Genomic DNA, 26,295 nt, shown 5'->3' on the forward strand with positions numbered 1-26,295 from the left:
CAGTAAATCCAACCCTGTTCTAAAGGTGGCGCAGCAAAGCGTTCCGCTCAAGAATTACTGTACGTACTCCCTGCGTGAGCACAGTTGCTCGTAGTTCTGCCATCTTCATCACCGACGCATTCATGTTAAGCAGAAAAGAAACTTCTCTTGAATGCAGGAAACGGCGCGGCTCAGCGGCCGAGTGTGCTTGCTCGTTTATTCCGTGCTGTTGCAAAAAGACCTAAGAAAGGGAAAATCGAAGGTAGCGCGCGTTTAGATAAATTTTGATATAAGTTGTTCATTGCGAGTCACTATCTACAGAAACATTTCGTTTTATTTTAATGTTAGAAAACTAGAACGCACTACAGTAGATAACGCAAGTTCTACAAATCGCTCGTTCCGCGTGATTTTTGACACAGTGCTTTGAAAGATAATGTAGGTAACTTGAGCAAATGACGATTGCGGGTAAATAAAGTACTACAAGTGATCTGTGGTTCCTGCTTTAGAATAAACAACCTAAGTAGAATTTCGCGCAGGTCGTGGCAGGTCTGGCGTAATAGACGCTAGATACCGCAGGAGGAGGAGGAATAAACTTTATTTTAGTACAGTACGTTTATGAGACCTAGGTCCCTGAACTTAGATGACGGCCTGGAGCCTTTGGGCCCTGGGGGCGTCTTCGGCCTGCTGGATTGCCTTATGTTGGTTATCCGGTGCGAAGTATAAAATTTGGAACTGTATCTAGCTGAGCAACGCTGAGTTAGATACGGTGACAAATTTTATACTTCGCAGTTTGATTGGCTGCGACGGACTGTATAGAGCGTATAATGCACCGTACTACATCGGTAAGGTGAATATATTTGTGTATTCACATGCGCACATATATTTACTCTTCAAGTAGTGTTTTTTCACTGGCTAAACAGCTGTTACGTAGCGCTAGACGAGCCATATATGTCGTCAATGCTATCGCCTATTCTCAACAAAAAATACCGCTAGTGGAACTTATACTCACTCTATATGATCAGATTTCGTGCGTCACGCAAACAGGTATGTGCATTACGGAACTTACCGGTACGTTGGAATAAATAACGAGTCACATTGAGCAGCCCATGCACTCCACCCGCAATACCGATTTCGACGGGCGACGAACATATTGCTTCGAGTGTCACTTGTTTTTTTGAACTCTTTTGACAAGACAGAGTTTATTTTGTGCTTTGAAAATACATGGCACGGCGGGTGAGAGAAAAAGCTGGTTGTTAACAAGATCTCGATACTCAGATTCATGAGTCACAGATATGGCTCTGCCTTGCTCTTCACTTTCACTACTAAAACCAGAAATATAGTTAGACAAATGCCCAATTACTACATTCTGAGAAGCGTCGCATATAACTCAGAAGTACGCTACGCCAACCTTGACGCTGCGCCGTAGGGCAACAAAATGCCTTTCCATCCTAATTGCACTAAACAACACACCAACACGACGCATCCACCGCTTGCGTGGCAGAGGCCGCAGAGCGACCGACAGATGCTCGCGAAGGCAGTGGCGGGGCAGACGGCAGTTCAGGAGCAGTCGTGAAGCTGACTTTCCCTGAAAGCTAAGCTTTTTGCACATGTGACCGGACTTGGCGAATAAGTGCGCGAGAGGTGTTTTCAATGAGACTGGCAACTCTGCTGCTCATGGAGAAGATCAACAGTGGTTCTACTCCGCTCGACCACGCGAGGGATCGCTGAGTCAAAGCTCTTCCATTCGTGCGGTGCTCCGCTGCCATCTCCGTTCACCCGTACGCCCGCTGAGCTAGAACTCTAGTTGCAATGTTCGCGACATTCACAAATCGGCCAACCGAAAGAAATCACCGCCCCTTCCAGGCCGTGAAGATGGTCCAAGAGTGAAGCTGTGCTGGTTACATCGAGTGCTACACTATTCAAGTCAAGCTTCACATGTAGTCTGTATGGTAACTCTGTTGTTTCACCATTCTTTCTCGCGACATTCACAAATCGGCCAACCGAAAGAAATCACCGCCCCTTCCAGGCCGTGAAGATGGTCCAAGAGTGAAGCTGTGCTAGTTACATCGAGTGCTACACTATGCAAGTCAAGCTTCACATGTAGTCTGTATGGTAACTCTGTTGTTTCACCATTCTTTCCACTCATATTCGCTTTTCCGTGCTTCGCGTGGTGAGCATGCTCTAGGAGCGCCGCGTATAAACTCCGCATCTGTGGCGCGAAGCACGGCGTCGGCCCTACGACGACCAGCCCGTTCACGAGCCAACTCTCGCTGACACTCGCGGTAGGCAGCTTCTTGGTCTTCCCATAGCTGTAGCTGGTATGGAATGCGTGGAACCACTAATCCAAAGCTCCGCGTATATTGCGTACAAGGCCCACCGCTGGAGATGCGGGCGCTCCAATCGTTTTGACGATTGGTTGGACTGGCTTGAATACTGACGTAGCTGCCGGCACTTATAGCAGGCGCCCGAAGTGCTGGCAGCCGCGCGCTTCTAGTATCGCTTTTCGATCTCTGGCACTATTCGTTGGCCGCAAACCACCAGCATAACATTCGTTGCTTTCGCGGCATGGTGGAATCTATCGTCGATAAATTCGATTCCCATCTGGCTCGATCCCGAAAATACACCGTGTGACAACGGTATAAAGCTCGGGTATAAGATAGCATTCTCACAAGGGGACACTCCAACCCCTTTCTTTTTTTGGTCTTCTTTTACTCTCCCCCTAGGTCACGTGGCCCCTCTTTAGCGAAGTCAGACAACAACGGCAGAGGGTCCGCGCAAACAACTTCGCCGTAAAAAGTCGATAAAATTGTCGGTAACAACACTGACGCGCCAAAACAAGTAGATAATTTCGAAACTGTCCCATGCGATTCCCGAGCGGCGCCGCGAGCAGTCGTGAACTGGGCGTGGCATTATCAGAGTGATAGTAGCCTTTACAACAGCTGAGAGCACAGAGCACTGGCAACGTTTGGGAATTTCCGCAGATCCGTCGGCACAACATTTGCCAGTCGACGTATGCGCTGTTTGCCATGGATTCTCAAGACCAGCGGTACACGCTGTGCGGTTTTACCGAGGCATTAGACTGGAGACCTTTGCATTTCGCCGAGCGTATTCCTGCGCACAGAATATGTAGCGCGTGTGGTGTGCTCCCCAGAGAGACCGTTTTTCTGCCCTGTCGAGACGTGCTGTGCAGAAGCTGCTACGAGCAGTGCCAAGTCACCGATGGATACGCCTGCCCACTGGACGGTGACCACTTCCTGCCAGAAGAGGCTGAGTGGAGAGACTTTCCTTTGGAGAACCTGCTCAGGCGGAAGGTAGGATTACGCGATAAAAACGAATGCCTGTACGAATGCTATCGAGATCAATTAAGCTAAGTTTATTGCATATCTTCAGAAAGCAAATTGGGCGCGCCTTGCTAGAAATAGGTGTCTTTTCCTGTTAGAACGGAGGAATCACGTGGAATTTAGATTAAACACAGTATCGAAATATTACATAGAAGTGACGATTATCACAACGAAAACAAGGTGAAAGCTGGAGCCAACGCTTAAGCCCACAAGTGCACTTGTCTTTTTCAAGGCAAGGCCTAGAAGACACGAACGGCAAGGCTCTTGCCCAGTGTCCACCGCTTCTTTCGTGTCATGTATGTATTTTTTTTTCTTTTCGCGATCCTAGATCATGGCACCGTTGTAATTATTTAATTAGGAAAATGTGGTTTTATGGATTCAATCACAAAATAACCTTTAGACGACGAGCAAACATTTTTGCTCATCGTCTTGAAGTTCCATTCTCCGCTTTCCCGTTATTTTGCTTTCTTAGAAGTAAGATATTTCGAAGCGAAACTGTGAAGAGAAGCAACTAGACCAAGGCTATGTTGCGTGCGTACCTGATATTACTTGGAACTCGCCATAATTCTAGGCTTCGCTCAATGAATGCTACAGAAACTCGTGCACAATCACATATGTTCACCGTAGCAAGCAGCGAGTATACAGCAGCGCTAATGATTTATTATTTACCTTTGTATTTGGATATGCTTGCTCAAACCAGGTATTGAGGCATAGGGCGCTGTTGCTTCATTTTGTCAGTGTATATTAACGCAAGCAGGATGCTTCTTTGTTTTTATCTCGACTGCCGTGCTCTCCGGCCTTTTTTATGCAACTGGTGTTTCCTGGCGTGAGACGCTATGCTGCGTGCGTTAATCATCAAAAAACATACTGCTTTGCTAAATTGCGCCAATATATTTACTGACATTCTCTGATAAACCTTATACGAGTGGATTGTTGAGCGATTCAAGTGCTATACTCGGACCCCGTGGTTACCGGCGCAACAGCATTTGCGCTCGACTCGCAATACTTTGCAAATCAGCATCACGTGGAATACCTCTTCCCTCCTTTACTTTATCGTCAGCACAGGCTTCGATCACGTAGCCAGCGATGGCATACATGACCATTTACAAGTTTCCCGAAGAAAGGAAATGTTTTTGAGGTGCGTCCGCGTTAGTGGCATGGCAACTCCCCGCACTCTGTTTGCGGGCCACCGGCCGACCTCGCTCGCCAATGAGGAATTATCTGTGTCGCACAGTGGACTCACTTCTGTGGCTTGCGGCAGGCGCACAGAGGCGTGGCAAATCAGTGGCACTGGCGTCGTCGGTAGCTGCACCACCTCTGATCACCCGTCGTGGTTGCTCAGTCGCTTTGGCGTTTGCGCTGCGTAACACGAGGTCACGGGGTCGCATCGCGGCGGCGTTTCGATGGCGGTGAACTGTAAGAACTCTCGTGTACCACGCATTGGGTGCTTGTCACAGAGCCCCAGGTGTTCTAAATTATTCCGGAGCCACACACAACGACGTGCCTCATAATCAGACCATGGCTCAATAAATCATGTTGTAGGGAAAGCTGCTTCCTAATGTTTAAGGAAAGATGCCGTGATAAAGAAAGACAAGGTCTAGAAGGTATTGACGCGGACAGGCGCGAACATGTAACTCAATTTCATTTCAGCCACAGGCGTAAGTACAGGCAGTCCACCACACACGTTCAATGAAGCCGCCAGTGAAAGAAACCCATTGAAACCACGTGAACGCAGATATTGTTGCTTGCTTCGTTGCCACTGTGTTAGCAAGCTTCTGATATTTACGCCTGCGACCGCAATAAAATTCAATTGAACGTTTGCGTTTGTCTGGTCTGATGGCCTGTCGTGGTCGGTATTTCTTAACACACTCTTAACGGTCTAAGAGGGTCATTACGGCGACGTGTATTGCGTTAGAAGAAATCTGGGCTTGTTGGTTCAAGATCTTCGGTTTGTGTTGCGCAGACAGAACGACCGCAAAAAATGAAGACATCGGGACCCAGGGCATATGCCAACAAAGGTTTATTTTTCATCACTACACTTCTATAAACTCGTTCACAACCACCACAAAAGCAAATATAATTATGTATTTAGGAACAGAAGGCCCTCATCGGAAAAGTGAGAACCTCAAAATACGCACTGAGGACCTCAAAATATTTTCACCTTCAATGATTTCTGTTGCGAGATTGTTGTGCATGAAACGTACAACGGTGCATACTCCGAGCAGTGGCTCACACTGACAAGATTTACAACGAAAAGCGAGCCGACGATCACGTGCATTTTTGACATTGTTGTTGTTCTTTAAGTCTGTCATTATTAAGTTTCAGTATTAAGGCATCACTGAATCGCCCATGCAAGCACGAGATCGAGCAGCGTTTCACAAATTAGTACCTTTACCGGAAGCAGGTTTGCCCCGTTGTCTTATCACATCAGTATCTGCAACGATTTTGTAAAAGAGCATACGTGTGAAACCAGCACGCAAAAAAGGGGAAGAGGGGGAACAGCACACGTGGCGCCGTTAGTGCGCAAGTTATCGCACAACTTGAATGTATCCAACCGACATAATGTGCAATGAAGGAGTTGTGTCTAATATCTTCCCGGCGTGTGGAAAGCCTTACATAGGGCAGACTGAATGATCGATAAGTATGGGCAGCTGGGTTAGTTGGTTGTGATTGGCATTATGAAACATCGTTCCAGCGCACAACTGAACACTTCTCAACACTCTTCTCAGTGTTCAATTGTGCGCTGGAATGATGTTTCATAATCCGTGAATGATCGAGCCAGGAAACATGAACAAAACTTGACTAAAGACAAATTGGCGCACTTGCTTGCGCACTGCAATGCCTGCCCTTTTAAACCACGTTTCAAGGAAACAAGTGTTCTTGGAAAATGCTAGAGATAGTGATGATGCAGGTATGAAAGGCCAAGACTTCGTTAGTGATACTTCCACTAGGCTGTTTCAATAGGATTTATATACTTCTGATAAGTTGTGTCCTCGCTAGGCTGAGGCGTGGTCTTGTTGCTGAATTCTGCGCATGTTATATTTGTCTATACATGACGTGTTGCCCTGAATGAATCAGTTGAAAGTTACCACCCGTAGTGTTGTTTCGTGTTCTCTTCCCCTGCCCTCGTCTTTATTAGGGGCCAATATGAAATGTGACAGGATGTGAATTTACTTTGCTGTACCTCTTGCAAGCTATGTACTGTGCCCACTCGAATCAAAGAGCGCAATAGACCCCAGTGCGCCATCAATCGTAAAACTTGGTTTACAGACTGCACGTGCTGCTAAGTTTTACGATGCATCTAAGCTGTGGTAATCCAGAGAAGACACAGGGAGCACGTGTCCCCTTGAAAATGACAAGTGCACTTGTCGGAACGTTCGCCCCAGATTTTACCTTGTTCTCGTTTTGCGCAAGCTGTGGTAAGGTACATATAGAACAAACGGGACAATGAATTAACAATCGAGCAAGTCAGTACTGCAATAACGTGAAGTATGGGTATCGTTTTTATTTGGCAAACCCATATTTCTAGGCAAAGAAAAAAACTAGCAAGGAGTGAAAAATAATACAGGCATTTTTATTAGGAATGGATATAGCTGTGTAGCGTTCCGTTGTTGCATTATCAGAACACGAAATTGCCTTTTGGCATAACGGACAGTGATTGTATCATGCAGATGTTTGTGTGCTCATGCCTATTCTAGGATGCATATATAAAGGCTGGCCTTCTTCAAATGAATCTTCCCCTGGCAGTTAGCGCTTTTTCTGTGGTGCTAGTGCATGTGTGTCCTCGTATCAGTCCCACTATTTAAGGGTATTTCCCGAAAAGAATTAATTCCGTGTGCCCAGAGAGCCTAGTTGTCCCGATCTCGCTCTAGAGGAACATTTTCCGAAAGGATGCCTCGCCTCAAGAAGCTTCTCGCCCTAACCGAGTTCGAGGAACGGATACCTAAACCCACCGAGCCACTCGTTGTTGTCAAGTGGCGCAGGCGCCCGAAGACTGCGCTGCCCTATTGGAACGAAAAGAGATCGCCAAAAATTAACGTAATGCCACTCAAACGGCGCAAACGCAGTTACAACTTATTAAGTGATTTCTCCTTCAGCAATCACACTCATTCTTAATGCACATGCCACCAGTTCGCGCCTACTCTACAAGTGCTGTCGCCGTTTCACTCCAGAGAATTGAAAATGTTCATTAGAATCCTTCATGCCAAACAGCAATGCTTCGCGCAATGTTGTGCTCGACTGGGGTTGTGGCTTCCCGATTTATACCTTTTTTGTTCCTAACAATTTGTTTGTAGAAGCGGGAATATCCTAAAAGAGCTTGATTCCACGCCCGTGTAACAACTTCGCCCCACGAACAAGTTCATTCCCTTGCCTTCATAGCAGCACTAAGTTAAGGCTGATCTTGACGCCCCATCAAGCTGCGGCACCTTATCTTTACCTTGAAGCATCCGAAGTTCGAATGCATAAGGCAACGTGGAAGATGTTGATATGCAAAATATTACGAAGATGCCAACACAGAAAATTGCTCAAAGGCTTCTTTTTCTTTTCAGGTAAAATGCTGGAATGAAGAACGTGGCTGCGACATGGTTTTAGCGGCGTCAGAACTTACCAAGCATTTTTGCAATGACTGTGACCACCACTCTATGTTGTGCCCTAAATGTTCAATGCTCGTGCTCCGTAGTAATGTGGCCGGGCATTTACAGAGCAAATGCCGAGACTATGCAATGCCTCAGACTTCCTGGGCTATAGAGAAGTTAGACAATGCCCAAAAAGCAATGATGGCGGCTCTGAATACAAGCTTAGACGTGCGAGTAGTTGAAATGAGATACAGGCTAGACGCACTCATTAGTGATCATACTGCTCAATGTGATCGCCTAAATGAGATTTCACGTTGCATGAACACGGTCAAAGAAGCACTGCTACAAAGGTCAAGCGAAAGTAGTACACTGGATCGCATTGCCATACAATCTACAGTCACTATAACGTCAGTCAGAGAAGTCGAGGAAACATTGTTGGACCACAGCGAAGAGACGCGTTTTCTTACAGCAACCATAACCGATTCAATAAAAGAGCTGAATGATTGTTCAGAACACACGTGGCGAACTGTCAACCACCTGGACGAAAGCAATGCGGAAAGCAGATCTCATGCGGATGAGTTGATAACATGGTTGACTGGGAATAGCGCTTTAATCAAGAGAACTTGTGAAGGTGTTGATTTGCTGAAGGAAACCTTCGGGTCAGTGTTGGACGATGCAGCAAGTGCAATCTGCAGAAAGTGCGCAAGAATGGTTGCTGGCATTAGTGAAGTGAAAGACACTGAGATAGAAGGAGGGCCGAGCGCATGGAATAAAAAAAGGGAAATGGCCTTCAACACGATCAACATTAGGCGATATGAGTTTATTGCTAGGAAATTCAAAGAAATGAAAGAAAGCGCCTATTTAGAAGGCATTCATTCTTACTGGAGCGAAAAGATGTACATCTCTGGCTATCACCTGTCGCCAGGAGTGTGCTTTAGAAAAGACGGAGGTCAAGTGTTACTGCATGCTGCTTTTCGGGTGCACAAGGGTGTGATCGACGAATTTCTTCAATGGCCTTTCAATCAGAGCATTCAGCTGACCATCGAACATCCATCCGGAAACAAACCGTGCCGGAAGGTGGCTAATGCTTCCGATAATCTTATGCACGTTGGAAGACCCGACGAATCATCTAACAAAGAGTGTTATTCCGCACTCTGCTTTTTTCCCTCAGATTATCTGGAACATCACGGATACGTCACGAACGACGAACTTCATATAGTGTGGGAACTTGTTCCCAATGACGTCGCAAAGTAAATGAGCCGAGAATTTTATGTCTTCTAATAAATACATATGCCGTTATACTTTTTCGGAAACAAACGTCTATCTTCCAGATATCTTTGTTGAAAGCGAAATAAAGCTTCTTGCTAAACTTAGTACAATAATATTTCGACATGTATTTACCTACATGACGTTGCTTTAGTGTGTGTTTATAACAGCGTCAGTCTCCTGAAGTTCATCTCGGAACAGTGCTGGTAAAGGTAACTCACAGTTGGGAGGAATTCTAAAACATTGCATCGTAGTTCATTATGTCATTGTACAATACCAAGAACGCAAGAAAAAACCGTTGAAGAGGGTGCCTTCATTGCTTTAAAAAACTGCATTTCTGAAGAACCCCTCCGTCAACTTCATTGCAATTTGTGTCACAGAGACTTTCTTTCCACAAGTTTACCCTGTTTTCTGTTCCTCTTTTAATTTATGGTGCACACAAAGCACACAAAGCATAACCATGATGAAAATATTTTTTAGCTGTTAGAAATTTGCAGGTTGCCGAAATTTGCAGGTTGCAGGTTGCCGAAAGGCCAGCAAGATTGCCCCCGTGGTGCAGTTTTACACAGCTGTGTGACTGGACGTTAACACATATAAATAAAAAAGACATTCCACAAGAGCATATAATACAAGAGTTCCGAGCTATCCAAGAAAAATACAAAGATTAAACAGAATTTTACACTGACGGCTCTAAAACACAAGAATACGTAGGTGTCGGGATCGTAACAAAAAATTGGGAAAATAGCATTCGCATAAATAATTTTTCTTCAGTCTTTACCGCCGAAGTTTATGCGATATGGATGGCAGTTAAGAAAATTACTTCCGACAAGCAGAAGAATGCTATCATCTATACTGACTCATTAAGTGCCCTAAGAGCCCTTAACTTAAACTCCGCGTCTGAGCCCCTGCTTGGCGATATCTTAAACATAGTATTTAACAAGAAATACGAAGGAACCATACGATTCTGCTGGGTCCCAAGCCATGTTGGGATAGCAGGGAATGAAGCTGCAGATAGAAGCGCATCCATGGCAGCGCAGAAAAGCATCGCACACATAACACTTCCATACAAAGACAGCATCAGAGCAGTTCGTAAGGCCCTTGCATCAAAATGGCAGCAAGACTGGAACTCATGCGTAAATAACAAGTTACATATAACTAAACCCCTGCTTCGCGAGTGGAAATCATGCACACACCAAGAACGGTTCTATGAGGTAATGTTATGTCGACTTCGAATTGGACACACGCATCTAACACACAACTTTTTACTTCGAAACGAAAGTCCACCAACATGCGAGAAATGTCACGAAACGCTCACAGTAACCCACATCATTATATCATGCCCACACACTGAAACACAGAGACAGAAACATTTCAAAAATCTGTATCACTTACATATACCTCTGCACCCTGCCTTGATATTGGGCGATGACGCACTAGTACCATTCACTAACCTGTTCCAGTTTTTAGGTGAAACCGATTATCTGCATCGACTATAAGGTAATACAGTTATAACTACCTTAACATTAGATCTTATACTGTCCTGTGACTGGCGCAGCATGGCCTTAGTCGCCTTTGCGCCATTAAACCCGAATTAACTAACTAACTAACTAAGAAATTTGGAAACATCGCATGTTACACATAGCTTAAAAATAACCTTCGAAACAAGTTGCTTGATGAGGTGGACATTGCATCTAAGGGTAATCAGATGTGTGTTTCAGTAACAAAATTTCCTAATATTTCATATCAGTTCAATGGCAGCACATCTTACAATTTCCGAATCGTATCTAATAAACTTGCAAGGCATACCAACTTGGACCGAAGTATGCGGATGGCACCGGTTTTGAGATGAGGGCATGGAACTTGCGGTAAAAATTCGCATTGATAAACGGATTTTGAGAGGGCATAGTGCATTTACGACATGACTAAGGATGCACCCTCCCACCAAAAAAAAAAAAATTGCACGAAAGAAAGGGCAGACAGATGACAAGGGCTACTGTCAAGTTTGATATCCCAACGTCATCATAAAATGTATGCAATACGCGGACGCGCAGATGCGTTAAGGGAACCAGAAAAAGTAAAACTTAGGGATCTGATATTTCTGTGCGCGTAGAGGTATCTGATTTCTTTCACGTACAAGAAATCTGAAGGCTAACTAACGCAGCCTTCCCCCTCTTCATGTGACATGCTTCCACTAATAAGCAGGCCCATGCCCTGCAGCATTTTTCGAGAATATTTGCACCTAAACACAATGCGTCAGAACCAGAAGTCACGTGCTCCGCCAAATGCCTAAGTTCGTTTTTATATTGAAGCTGCTTGTGCCGTGCCAACGCTTTCATGTTGCGTCTCTTCTTACTTTATCGCTTTTAAGCCATGGCAGTGTCCTAACCACTTTATTAGGAAAACGCTGCTTTATGCATTGAAACACAAAAGTAACTGGACCGCCAATTTATTTCGTCGCGCATATTGGAGATCAATATGTTGAAACTATAATCACCCTGACAATTGTTTCGAAGTTGAGCTTGTTGCTAAGAAATTCAAACAAGTGAAAGACAGCACCTATTCAGAAGGCTTTCACTCTCACTCGAGTGAGAAGATATACGTGTCTGGCTATCACTTCTCGCCTTGCGAACTCACCCCGCTACAATTTGTAAATTGGAATACGTGCTGTCAATATTAATTCCTGAAACTAGGTAGTGAATTCTGTTAATTGCCCTATTGTGAACTGTGATTTCTCGTACAAGAAATGCACGCCTCGTCCAGTAAGTTAGTTCAAGGATTGGAATCGCGCTATCTGCGGCAGGGAATTTTTTTAATTTGCTGCAGCTAAAAATGCCTAATGTAAAGAAGTTCCTACTAATACGTAAGGACCGATGGATCTAGAAATCTGCCAGTTTTCTGTGAACGAGGATAAGCAGGCCTGTTGCTAGCTTCAGGCGGACCTATAGGCACAAACCCTGAAATCTTTTTTTTAATGAGGCGCCCTTAATGGAGGATTCGTTGGTGCAATCTTACCATCGTAACTCACTATCACTATCGTTCAAGTTTAGTTTCCTCCGCAATGCTTGCCCACGTAATGATCGCCTGCGCATGTGCCATTAACTTGCCGCTGGCAAGTGCGCAGGCGAGCTAAAAATCGCGGCTCTGAGTTTCCGCAGACGGCAGCTTTCTGTCTAGAGTGTTCAAAGTACAACAAACCACCTGAGAATGTAATAAAGCAAACGACGGAAAAATTAAACGAGATGAGAGAATAAGTGGGCATGATCGGTGAAAAAAGATTTGTTGAGGTGGCACCCACTCTGGAAACTTGTTCTGCGAAGCATTTTGCAGGCACGCGGCTATCCAGAATATGCAGTGGATGAACGTGGGTACGGATTGTGACATCATCTGCGACTACGTGTTGCAATCGTGGCTGAATATGGTGATTTCTTGTAGTGCATGTCAGAGCGGCGATGGCATTCGACCTTCGGCGAAGAAATATTACGGCTTAATTAACTTGGCCGCGATCAGCAAGTCCGTGAAATATTGTTCAGTTTCTTCATAGTCTAAGCTGCTGCGACGAAATTACCGCGCAGATTGGACAACAGCCGCCGATAGTGCAGTCTAACAGGGTGCCTCTAAGTGCAGGCTTCTTTCGCAAGGAATGAAGCCCACAAAGTGACATTCGGTACATGTGGCGAGTGTTTCAAAGGGCTGTCGGGCTTTGGACGCGATAAAGATGCGTGCGACTGTCGCCTCAGAAAAAAAAAGATCGTGGTCTAATGGGGACATCTTCTCGGGCATCGGAAGATCACTTTTCACGATACCATCGCAATCACATGACGTATTGCTCGACTAGACAATGAAATTTTCCGATTTTGCTCAACCGCTAATGAGCGCACACTGAGAGCCAGATCGCTCGTAGCAGTCACCCGAGAATGCATCCCACTGTTAGAGAACTCGGCTGCTGTGCTCAATGCCAGACGTTCGATTCACACATTAATTCATTTTTATTAACACGAGGCGAGACAGGAGCATGCCTTTCTCAAAGTGCCATGAATGACCCAGAGAATGTTTTGGAATAAAACTGATTAGAAGCTATGCTGAAAGCATCGAACATAATCATAAATTTTAGCGAATAGCCCAAACAAGAAGGCGAGAGTGCAAAAGAAAGCGAGCAGCATCAACTACAGAAGATTCTTCCAGCTGGCCAGAGTACTAGTGCGGTTAAGTCAGCAAACGTAACGATTACGGGGCCGGCACAGTAGCTGCTCAACGATGCTTTCAAACGAGCAGCACGTGTTTATGAGATGCTACTCCGCAGACCATTTCTATGGAGTGCCCCTGTAGTGTGTCACCTCTGAAAAACGTCGTGCGACATAAGCAAGCGGAAATCTTTGTCTGTAGCGAAGCTTGACCAGGCGCCACTGCGCATCTCTGCCTGTAACACCGTGTGTATTGTGGGCGATGTAGCGGGGTTGATGTGATACTGTCAGCTCTCTGCTCTGGGCAAGCCGATTATCAAGATTGTCGTAGCTTCTCACTAAGATAGGTGGCGGGTGCTCTGTGCCGAGCAGCTTCGTGCAGATGTGCGACCAGCTGCGAACTGCCAGCAATATTTCGTGTGCCGCGCTATAACAAGTAAGTTGGAGTCAAACATACACGTTTTTTCACTCCTGAAGTGGAAGGAAAGAAATGACTGTAAATGGGCTACTCCTAAAAAAAGTATGGTTCCATCCAAAACCTTCAGGCTCAGGGGTTCATGTGTGTTTGTTTATTGCCAAAGTATGATGTTCTTGCTATACTTCGGTAGGGCTTTTCTATGTTTCTTTCTCCTATCCTGAGTAAAAGCTACAGGTGTTACGCTTAGGGCACAATTATAGGTCGATTGTATTTGCGCGAGGTTTGCTCATATTCCGTACGTATGCAAGGGTCACTTCAAAGAGTAAATCATTCCACAAGCCAGGTATGCTGATTAAGCCAACTCATACATGTGCAGTGCCCTTCTGCAAGCGATTCACGCACTGGTGTAGCTAGCTAGTGTAGCTACGAAGAACACAACTTTTGCAATTTATGGCAAGCTTCACGTGGGCGTTTTAGAGGACGGCTTTAGACAGCTAGCCAGTTCTCTACAATATGCATCCGAGAGGCTACGTTTAAAGGTCCCCGCAGGGTCGTCTGCGTCAGCAGGCGTTTGGTGTGGTGGGACACCACGTACCCGAGGACACGAGGCTTGGACCCTCCCGCATGTAGCCGTGCGTGGCCTAGCCGTGTGCGGGGAAAGGGGGATCCTGGGGGTTGAGCCGATGCTAGGTGTTCGCACCGTTAAGGCCCCGCGGCGGAGGCAACACACCTCTTTGGCCTCTGCTTCACGTTGACGGCACCCCCGGAGTGACCTACCTGGGGGAAATCGGCAGTCGCCTTTTCCTGTCCCCCTCTTCAATCTTTTTCTTTCCTATCTTCTCTCTTTTACTGGCCTATCATCTCTTCTCTTCCGTCACTTCCTAATTTTCCTAGGCGGCTTGGGTTAACCTTGTGCACGTGCCCTCCCTTGAGTATTATATATTAGGTTGTAGTGACAATGTGCGGTTCGCGTCTGCAGCTTTACGCGTTAAGTGCTGCAGCGTCCCCAAGTGGGGTCCGGGGGGGGGGGGGATGGCCAACACTGCTGCCGAAAAGAAACCAACTACTATGGCAACACCCGCATCTCCCCGCATACTTGATGGTCACCCTCAGAAGAGGGGACGCACCGACGACCTGAGCACATGCTTCAACCGAGCAAAAGAGGCCCACCCGAAATACCATGTTGTACACAGCGAAAACTCTGAAAAACGGGCCAGACTCATTTCACCATACATAGTTTCAAAATATTTGACCGAAGCCTTAGGGTCAGGTTATAAGGTGACGGAAATGGCAAGCGGAGACCTTCTTCTTGAGATCCCTCAGAAAAATCTGTACGAGAAGGTAGGCAGTCTGGTGACAACTAGTAACAAACCAGTTTCTGTTACACCACACCGATCGATGCATAGCTCACGCGGACTCTTCCCAGAGGCAGACCTCCAGGATTTGACAGGAGCTGAACTCCTGGAAGGGTAGAAAGATCATAATGTGACCGATGTGGAACGTATTATCCTTAGACGGGACAACAAAGAAATTCCAACCAAACACTTTGTCTTAACATTTGCATCTAGCGTTCTGCCGCAAACAATTGAAACGGGATACATTAGGCTAACTGTCCGACCGCATATTCCAAACCCTAGATGGCGTTTCCAATGCCAAAGGTTCAGCCATGGCTCGCAGAGCTGCCGTGGCCAAATAACCTGTGCAAAGTGTGGAGTCCAGCGCCACCCTCTGGCAACTCTAGTGGCACACCTCACTGTGTGAACTGAAGTGGCGACCATCCAGCCTACTCACGCTCCTGTCCGAATTGGAAGAAAGAAAAACACATAATCACCCTCACATTCAAGGAAAATATTTCGTTTAAGAAAGCCCGTAAGAGGTGTTCACCTTTCTACAGCACACCTTATGCTGATGCGGCGCGTCGGGGGGCGGCGGCACAGCGGCCAATGCCAAGTGCCCAGCCCGCGCGCAGCGAGCTGGTAACTTTAGCTGCTGCCCCGAAGGTGGAAGCAGTGGAAGTGGGTAAGCCTATTCCACCAAACCAATAAACAGGCCAGGCTACCTTTGGTTGCCAGCCCCACAAAAGTTATCTGTGGCAACCTGCGCTTTACGCAGCGACGCCGCAGGACTGATAGCGGCCCCGAATGTAGGTGCAGCCAAGGCTGCCTCAATCTTCCCGGCCCCTTCCAGCGCTGGCAACAACCGGCGCAGTTCAATCCCACAGGAAGCCCCATCGACCTCTGGGCTGGGGGGCGCAGTGGTCTTGCCTTACGAGGCGGGACTTATTCGAAAATATTATCGCTCGCATGAGCGCGTGTCCGCGGCCTCACAAGAGGCAATGGACACTACACCTATCCTCACGGCTGACCAAGCGCCTAAGGAGCGGCGAGGCTCCCTCGAACGCTCCAGAAAGGACAAAACCCGCGTTACAGGGCCTCGAAAGAGCTCTGTAATCTAATCTCTAATCTCTGTAATCACTATTTTTGTTTCTGTACATACTGCACCAATGTACTTCCAATATGAAGAGACAGAGAGAGAGAAGAAACTTTATTAATGAATGGCCGGCAGTTTCGTTGTGGTGGCCTCAGGTGGCGGCTCCAAGTCCTTGGACTCGGGCGGCATCTTTGGCTTGCCGGACGGCCCAGAGCTGTTCTGCCAACTCTTAACTTTTGAGAGCCGCCTCCCAGCGGCGGCGACGCCGATGGAGAAAGTCCCAAGCGGGCCTCGCAGCTGGGGCGGCGTCGGGGAGAAGCGAGCTCGAGGCTTCCCGTACTGCGGTAACGGCCGCGATTACGGACGCGTCGCGCACGGATGTGGTCCCATTACCGTGGTTGCCGGCACATTCCCAGAGCATATGTCGCAGCGTTGCTCGCTGTCCGCAAGCTTTACAGGCATCTGTTGGATATAAACCTGGGTAGAAGTGATGCAGGACCGCGGGGCTAGGGTAGCTGTGTGTCTGGAGCAAGCGTAATGTTACGGCCTCATTCCTGTTTAACTTGTGTGGTGGCGGGAATATGCGTCTTTGGAGTCTGTAGTGTTGGGTGAGATCTCTGAACGCGGTCAGGCGATCGCCTCACGCCCATTGTCATTCTTGTTGCCGCATTTCTGTTGTAGTGTCCCGATCAGGCAGATCCGATGCCCCGCTCTCAGGGGCGGGGGCGGTGGCCACATAATCTGCGGCGGCTCGGCGTGTGAGACCTCGAGCCGTGGCGTGGGCCACCTCGTTGCCCGCGAGCGGGACATCGGTGTGTGCCGGGGTCCAGAGGAGGAAGACTGTAGAATTTTGCGGTTGCGAGGGCGATGACGAGTCGCCGTCGTCACAAATTTGGAGTACGCGGACCGCTTCCCGCGAGGCGCGACCGCGCGCGAAGCCGCGGATTGCCGCCTGCGAGTCGCTGATCACGATCGCAGCGCTAGGTACCGTGGCCAGTGCTAGGGCTATTGCGGCTTCTTCGGCCGCCTCCGTGTGTCCCGCGGTCACTGTAGCGCTCGCGAGGCACTTACCCGTGCGGTCTACAACCGCGATGGCGTGCGCGCTTTTCTCTCCTTCCTATCGCACAGCGTCTAAGTACACCGCCTCGTTGCTGTTGCCAAACTTCTTCTGAAGGTCTCTTGCTCCATTGTTGCGTCTCGCGGCTCCATTGTTGCGTCTCGCGGCGTGTTGGAGAAGACGACGAAGTCGAAGATTGCGGATGTGCTTCGCATGGGCTCCCGCTTTGAAACCGTTTTTCGGTGGAACTCCCTGTGCTGTGGACTTGCTTTTGGTGTGATTCTCCACAGGAAGTTGCCCTCTCCCTGCGGACACCTAATTTCGGCAAGTTTGCCCCCTTTTTAGGGGTTTTTCTACGCTTTTCGTGCTCAACCACCGCGCGGCAAAGTTAGGCCTCATCATTAGGCCGAGCCGCCGCCGACGGCACCGGGCTCCGGGGCGGTGACTTGTGGTTGTGGGCCTCTGTGAGGCTGAAGACCATGGAGTACTCCGTTGCGGGAGAGACTATAACGCCCGAAGAGTTCGAGGCGGGAGAATGGGCCTGGGTTTTGCGGGCTCAAGATAGATTCAAGAAATCTGTATACGGGAACCATCCCGAGAGTAAGCCTAGCGAGAAGCAGGCAGGCAGCGACGGGCGCCAGACGCACGGAGCAGAACAAGTCAAGCGCGGGAAAGCGCCGGTGTGGAAGAAACGGGGGCCGTTTCTGAAGATGCCAGCGAAGGACTTCAAGGTTGTGTGCCGACCCAAGAATTGGGACTTGAGTATGGTAACGTCGAGGGAACTCGGATATGCCTTGAGAGCGGCAGCGGAGCTGACGAATGCGACTGCGGCGGAGGAAGACCTGGTGCGGGTCAACGAGACGAATAACACGATGACGGTGAGCACGCCGTGTATGCATCGCTGTGGGGCATATGCGAATGTGAAGACACTCAAGCTGGGTAATCATGACCTTGAGATATCGGCGTACGTGGCGGCGCCGGAGAACTCTGTGCGCGGAGTCATTTACAACGCGTACAACGGATGCCCACTGGAAGAAGTTCGGGCGGGATTCCTGAAGAGGAATGACGGCATAGAAATTTTGGATGCCAGACCTTTGGGGAAGTCGAAGGCGATTCAGATAACGTTCGGGGGGAAGCATGTTCCCTGGCAGATTATTTACTGGAACTGTTTGTACGCGGTGATTCCGTACAGAGAGTTAGTCGAGACCTGCTATAACTGCAGACGAGTGGGACATCGGGCGGACGTTTGTTATCGTCCGAAGACTAATCTATGTCGCCGTTGCGGAAAGGATCATCCTGCACCACCGGAAGGAGAGCCGCTGACCTGCACTCCAGACTGCATCGTGTGCCATGGGGCGCACAACACGGGGAGCCGGAACTGCAAGTTTCGTCTAGCCCGTAAGCAGCCGACGGGCCTGCAGCAGGGCAGTGAGGACAACGGCCTAACTGACAAGGAGGAGCGGCGCTCGAGGCCCAGGAAGCGGTCATCCAGCGGTGCGAGAGACGATAACAAGAGCAGGGACCGGTCCACTTCCTTCCCACCACTGCCCGGACCCGAGCGTGGCAAAGGAGAACAGGGTTCCAGTCATGGAAGAAGTCCCAGTGCCACGAGAAAAAAGGTGAGCTGGCCCTACGTGGCCTCCCAGAGTGAGACTGCTCGAGAGAAGGAGCTACAAAGGCAGGTGCAGCAGCAGGCTGAGACGATTAAAAAGATGGAAGTCAGGATGGCAGAGATGGAACGCGCGCTTAAAAGCGACAAAGGACAAAGGGTACAGACGCCGGTGGTCCAGGCCCCACTGAAAGCGGCACAGGCGACTGCTTCTCGCGAGAGCGAGAGCACAGCTATGGAGGTGGAGAATCGGGGGAAGCTTAAGAGGCCGCCATCGGCGGATGAGGGAGCTAATGCAAAAAGAGTGGCAGAAACTTCAACGGCGGACACGCCGCAGACAGTCGTTAAAGTCACTAGTCTTAGGGGGGAAATGTCTGCCCTTGCGGACAGAATAGGAAAACTGGAGGAAAGAGAGGATAGGTTGGAAGCTCGGGTCGACAGGATCGTAGCCAGACTAGACAAGATTGAGGAGCGTCTTGACGCCTTCACCAATGACATGCGGGTTTTCCAAACACAGGTTATGGGCATGTTTCAACAGCTCAATGCTACGCTACAGGCTAGATTGCCTCCCGTAGTCGGCCAAGCGCCGATGTTAGTAAACCTAGTGCCTAATCATGGCCCCTCGCCAGCAAATTGAGGTTTGGCAGTGGAACTGCAGGGGCTTCCGTCGCAAGCGGGGGAACCTGCAATTGCACATACAAAATCTGGACAGTAAGCCTGACATTATAGCTTTGCTAGAGGCTAGTGGCTGGGTGAAATTACCGGGATTTAAGGCATTTACACCGCCAGAGATTGATCGGGGGGGTGTATCAAGCGTCTTCACGGCCATGCTAGTCCATCGCAACGCCACGGCGATTCAGCATACCATAGATAGCAGCAGAGAGGACTACGTCCTGCTAGAGGTTCTGCCCAAAAGAAAGGACGATAAGAGTCTCTTTGTACTTAATGTATATTCTTCTCCTAAAGATAAAGGGCTGGGCTTGCCAGACCTCTTGATAAAGACGCAACGGCTAGCGGCTAGGGCTCAACTCATTGTGGTTGGAGATTTCAATGCGCCTCATCCGGAGTGGGGCAATATCCGAGCCACTCCAAAGGGAAATAGGCTTTGGCGGGTAGCTCAGGACCTACAATGGACAACCTTGAACAACCCGCTAGATCATACGAGGATAGGCAACAGCGTTAGCACAGACACCTCTCCGGACCTCACATTTGTTAAAGGTATTAGGGATGCAAAGTGGGTAAACACGGGACAGCCACTGGGCAGTGATCACTACATCCTTTCCACGGTATTTGGTGCTGCTAAGCACAAAGACAGGGTAAAAGGAACTAGAGTGACGGATTGGGACAGATTTCGGAAAGTCAGGAAAGACACAGTGAGCGGGGAAATCGAGGACTTGGGAGCCTGGGTTGAGGCGCTCAAGCAGGACGTGAAGGGTACCACAGCAGAGGTTCCGACGGCGGAGGAAGGTTTTACGGCGGACTCTAGACTGTTACACATGTGGGAAGCGCATGCGAGTCTCCTTCGGAGATGGAAGAAACAAAAGCATAATGGGGTCCTCCGTAGCAAGGTGGCCAAGCTAGAACGAGAAATCGAAACCTACACGTTGGACTTGCAGTGCAAACAATGTGGTCAAATTTGTGACAGGATGAATGGGCAATTCGGATGCAAAAAAACATGGCAGTTGTTGAGGCACCTTTTAGATCCGGCGGCAACCAAATCGGCGCAGAAGGGTCAAATTGCTAGGTTAGTTCATCAATATCAAGGCACGACTGGGGAGTTCATTCAAGAACTCCGAAGTCGTTACATAAATGGCGAGGCGGGCGGTTTCTTGCCGGATTACTCGGGAGAGGAAAACCTCGAATTAGATGCGGACTTTACGGTGGCGGAGGTGGAGTTTGCAATGGGGCAGCTTCGTACTACGTCGGCAGCGGGTCCAGATGGGGTTACCAATAAAATGCTGAGGAACCTGGATTTCAAGTCAGTGGAGGCGCTCACGGACTTGATGAACAAATATTGGGCGGCCGGGGAGATCCCGGCAGAGTGGAAGCATGCTAGGATTACATTTATTCCTAAACCAGGGAAGAAGATCTGTATTGAGAATCTTCGACCCATCTCACTGACGTCCTGCTTGGCCAAATTGATGGAGCATGTGGTCCTCAACAGGCTTCAGGGTTATGTGGAGGACCAGGAGTTGATACCTAAAACGATGATTGGCTTCAGGGCTAATTTATCAACACAGGACGTCATGATACAGCTCAAAAAGGACGTGGTTGATCCTGGGTACGGCACGGGCACGAAGGCTATCTTGGGGCTCGACCTCACAAAGGCCTTTGACAATGTCACCCATGAGGCAATATTAAGGAACCTATCAGACATAGGACCGGGGGGGAGAACCTTCCGATACATCAGATCATTTCTGGAGGATAGGACTGCGGAGATTGTAGTCGGAGAATTTAAATCGGATCCTTTCCCGTTGGGGGGCAGGGGGACATCACAAGGGTCGGTTTTATCGCCGTTCTTGTTTAATCTCGCCTTGATCAAGATACCGCCCAGGCTGGCAATGATATCAGGACTTAAACATACATTTTATGCGGATGACATTACTCTATGGGTAACGAAGGGAAGCGACGCACAATTGGAGGAAACATTACAACAGGCAGTGGATATTGTGGAGGAGCTAGCGGGGGAGGCAGGACTCTCGTGCTCTCAGCCCAAGTCCGAGCTTTTTGTGCTTAGGGATAAACCAAGAGGGATACATGCGAGGCACTATGTGCCGCCACCACCGCTGAAGGTGAAAGTGGGGGGTGCACCGGTCGCTGAGGTCCAAACGATCAGGATCCTGGGTCTGTATCTGCAGACTAACAGGAAGAATAGGGAGGCCTTGGAAAGGCTCAAAAATACAGTCAATGCTACCGTGAGACTTATCAGGAGAATCGCCAATCGTAAACAAGGCGTCAAGGAAAAGGACTTGTGTAAGCTAGTACAGGCGTTTGTGCTCAGTAGAATAGTGTATGCGACGCCTCCCTATTGCAAAAACCAGCGTCTCCCAGCGTCTTCCAGCGTGAAACCAGCGCGCTTTTTGGCGCTGGGTCGCACTGGGTACGCTGGCACTCGCTGGGACTCACTGGGACACCAGTGAGAACGCTGGATAAGAGCTGGGTCACACTGGAAGAGACGCTGGTTCCACTGCCATGACGCTGGGGCGCACTGGTTTGTGCTGTACAGGCGCTGGTTCTCGCTGCAGTGCGCTGGTTCGCACTGGAAACTGCGCTGGTTGTGTTTGTGCCGCGCTGGTTCCATACGCATGGACGAGCGCTGCTGAATATTTAATACTTAATTTATACAATTTTATCGCTTGATACTAGTCTCTTGTCCCAAATAACGCTATATCTTGGGGTTATAAAACCCTATTTCGTGTCCCAGCTTGGAATAACGGTGCGTGAGCTGCCCATGTTTATTCATGCGCACTTGAAACTGAAAATCACTTTCGCTTTTTTTATTTTCCCTTTGGACTTGGCGGATAGCTAAATTCTTGAACGAAACCACGTAAACGCAGAGGACGCCGCGTTTTTAAGTAGTTCGCACGTAACGTATGACTGGGAATTGTCGCAGTGTTGTGGAGTGGACATGAAATGCAGAAGTCGTTCAGACGCGCGACGGACCCCGAGTTCGAAGCTTATCGCTGAATGATATTATCGCACCGATAACAAAGCTGAAGTGATTCGTGCGCTTCCACTTTCCCTATTGTACTGAAAAAAGTTTTGAGGCTAAAATACGCACTTCTTAGCTTTCGCTAGCTACCCGCGCCGAGATCGGTCCCCACCGAAGCTTAGGCCTAGCGTATCAGCCGAGTCCGTCCTCACGCTATCGGCGCGTCTAGGCTCAGGTATCAAGAAATATAACAAGGATAAATCACTCTATATTTAAGCTTTCACATCGGTGTTCTTAAATAAACAATTTTTTCATGTGTACAGTGTCAGCACAAGAAGCGATGACCGCTGATGTGACGCGTCATAAACACAGGTATATGCGCTATCGCCGAAGGCTCCCAGCACTAGCCTGCGCTTCTCTGACGAAGATATATGACTAGACAGGCGTGTTGACTGAGCATCACTGAACTAAGGAAACGTTGCACATCCTTTGCGTGAAGAACAAGAAACGGCTATCGAAATCGGCAGAAACAGCCCATACACCGTCCCGGGTCGGCGGTTCATTTAGGACTTTTTTCGAAGTTAAAATAGCAATCGCAAGTGAAAATCGATGTTCTGGCACTTCCAAGCATACTGCTGAATACGGACAGCAACATGTTCTTTCTGGTACAGGCGTGAGTTTTAGTTGCTGGGCGATAGCGCATCAACCATGCCTGTACAAGACGTAGCTTTGCGAAACAAACTGCTTCTCGGTTTTGACATGGTAAATTACGCTCGTATGTTCGTCTGCTGGCGCGGCGTAGTGGTAAGGTGTCGGGCTTCAGATCTGTAGGTCGGACGTTCGAATCCTGGTCATAGCGGTTTTATTTTTGGCGTTTTTTTTCCTTTTTTTTATTGCACTAAAACGCTCCTTGTTGCTTTCTATATTCAAAAATATATATACGGCGTCCAGGCATCGCATATTTAACGCGCTAGAGCTGTTTTTCGCGCGAGTAGCCAGTGCCTCCCAGCACGCTGCGCGATCCCAGCGCCCCAGCATCCAGCGCGCTGCACTGGGCCCATAATCAGGCGCACTGGGTCCCAGTGGCACTGGGTTTTGCAATAGGGCTTATATGAAGATGGACGCGACGGAGAAAGGCAAGGTGGAGGCTATGATTAGACAGGCGTATAAGGCGGCCCTTGGGTTGCCTAACAATACTTCCACCGAAAGGCTGCTGGGATTAGGGGTGCACAACTTCTTGGAAGAACTGCAGGAGGCACACTTGGCGATGCAACTCAGTAGACTTTCCAAAACGATAGTAGGGAGGGATATATTGGAAGGGATCGGCATTGGAGTTGATCCTCCAGCTGGGGACATGAAAATTCAGGTGAAGCGAGAAATGCAGAAGAGCTTGTACATAAAACCTTTACCTAAAAATATGCGTCCCATACATCACGAGAACCGTAGGAAGGCAAGAGCCAGAGCTTTACATGCTAAGTACGGGAAGTACAACGGGGCGGTCTACGTAGATGTCGCCGAGTATAAGAACAATGACGCATTTGCAGTTGCGGTGGTGGATGGGCGGGGACGCTTAATCACCTCTAGATCAGTCAAAACCCGCTCCTCAGAAACTGCAGAGGAGGCGGCGATAGCGCTAGCTATAGGTAATACTGAAGCTGACCTGATTTTCAGCGACTCTAAAACAGCCATCCGAAATTTGGCGAGGGGCAGAATCTCTGTCACAGCGGCAGGATTACTAAATCGGGCCATGGGGCGAGGGACTACGGAGGTGGAAATTGTCTGGGTACCGGCCCACTCTGGGAACCCTGGGAACGAGGCAGCTCACATAAATGCTCGAGGTTTCGTCAGCCGAGCAGGTGAGCCGGACGTTCCAGGGAGGTCCACGAGAGATGGGCTGGTGTCCTTTCACGACATTACTAACCATTACAAACTAGAGCGGAGAATTTACCCTCCACCGGACAAGCAATTGGTGAAGGCGCAGGAAAGCGTCTGGCGAAGATTGCAGACGAGATCTTTCTGTAACCCATACGTGTTAAACAAAATCTACCCGGACGTTCAGCCGGAATGCAAATGGTGCCAGGAACTGGCCACCTATGACCACATATTATGGAGCTGTAGCATAGCGCCGCCACCGGCGGATATTATGTGTGATCCTTCTCTCGAGCAGTGGGAGGCCGTGTTGGCCAGCTCAGACCCGGTCGTCCAGACCAGGGCCGTGGAGTGGGCCACCCAAGTCGCCGTCAGCCATGAGCTGATGGCCATCTAGCACGGAATCGTCTGCACATGCGTTCTGACGAAAATAAAGTTTTTCCATCCATCCATCGCGGCGTGGTGCGTATGGTGCATGTTTTTGGGGAAGTGGCGGGATGATCAGGCGGTCGTCGACCGAAGCCTCAACCGCCATCTTTTCTCCATGCTGAGTGTTGCACGCGATGCCGAGTGCCTCGAGGATGCATCGACCTGTCTTTGAATTGGATAATCGTTCGTACTGCGCAATGTCGTGCGCCTCGATTAACTCGTCAAGTGAGTTGTGAAGCCCGAGCTCCAGAAACTTGTCGGTGCTCGCGTTGAGTGGAACGCCGACCGCGCTCTTGAAAGCCTTCCGGATCATGCATTCGACTTTGTTTTTTAGAGCGCAGCTCTTTGGCGTCCGTTCCTGGGTTTCGCGTCGTCGTCGGCGTCGTCGTCGTCGGCGTCGGCCTCGTAACCAGCTCGCCTCCGCCGCCGCGCTCCGCCGCCGCGCATGCGCCGCTGCTCCGCCGCCGCGCATGCGCGCTGTCGGCTCTCCGGGCGAGGGAGGATGATGGAAGGGAGGAGGAGAGACTGTGGAGGAGGGCTGGCTACACAAATGGCTCTTTGGCGTCCGTTCCTGGGTTTCGCGTTGTCGTCGGCCTCATAACCAGCTCCGCCCCCCTTTCATCCCCCCAGCGCTAGCAGCGACCGACTGATACCGCTTTCGTGAGTCCGCTACCGCACTCACGAAAGACGTCGTGCACTTCCTGCAACTCGCATTAACCGTCCATCGATCCACACCGATGTTAGTAGTGGGGGACTTTAATGTTGACATAAAGACAAACAGCAATTTCCTAACACTTATGCGGGAGAACATCCCGTTCCTCTCGCTCGTAACGCGTCCCACGGCTGTGACAACCTCGCGAGGCACTTGTATAGATCTCGTCTTTGAGAATCAAGCATTGGTGTACCAAGTCGAACATATATCAGTCTATTTCTCCGACCACAAAGCTTCCTTCATGACTGTCAAGAACTGTTAATGGAGTCTTTGTTAAAGGAATACGTGTGAAAAATAAAAAAAAAATTCTGTGATAGCGCATACATGTGTTGCTCGATTTCTTTGCCTCAATCTATCGAAAAGGTGAAACAGCTTATTTGCTGCGCTCAAATTTCGCATTAGGAAGTAACGTAATCGTCGGTAATTTTTTTTTCGGACCCGATCCACTTCAAATAGGGGGCAACATACGTTATGCGGCTTATCGCGTGCGCCTGCACGAGACGGATCGCGCCCTCTTCACGCATACCATTGCGTCTATTCTTGATGCGACGCAAGAGTCGGATCGTGTCATCTACCGAACGACGAAGTCTTCGCACCGTCTCTCCGTTATGGCCATTTGCCTGCAGGTGTAACCCCAGGATTCTAATTTTGAGTACGTGCGGTACGGGAGTACCATCTGCCAATATAATACGTATATGTATACACAAAATATTCAATTCAACGTCAGAGGTTTTCTTAGAAACCTTGACGATGTGCAAGAACTTATCCACGATCA

General features: G+C 48.9%; 1 protein-coding gene across 1 annotated transcript; it reads left to right on the forward strand.

Annotated features, from left to right (window-relative positions):
• Nucleotides 1–2,748: 2,748 nt before the first annotated feature.
• Nucleotides 2,749–9,270, forward strand: LOC139050751 (uncharacterized). The gene is made up of 2 exons (XM_070527464.1): nt 2,749–3,290; nt 7,871–9,270. The coding sequence occupies exons 1-2, from the start codon at nt 3,006–3,008 to the stop codon at nt 9,149–9,151; spliced, it is 1,566 nt and encodes a 521-aa protein (XP_070383565.1). The 5' UTR covers nt 2,749–3,005; the 3' UTR covers nt 9,152–9,270.
• The last annotated feature ends 17,025 nt before the right edge of the window (nt 9,271–26,295 follow it).

This window comes from Dermacentor albipictus, chromosome 10, assembly GCF_038994185.2.
Source record: "Dermacentor albipictus isolate Rhodes 1998 colony chromosome 10, USDA_Dalb.pri_finalv2, whole genome shotgun sequence".
NCBI lineage: Eukaryota > Metazoa > Arthropoda > Arachnida > Ixodida > Ixodidae > Dermacentor > Dermacentor albipictus.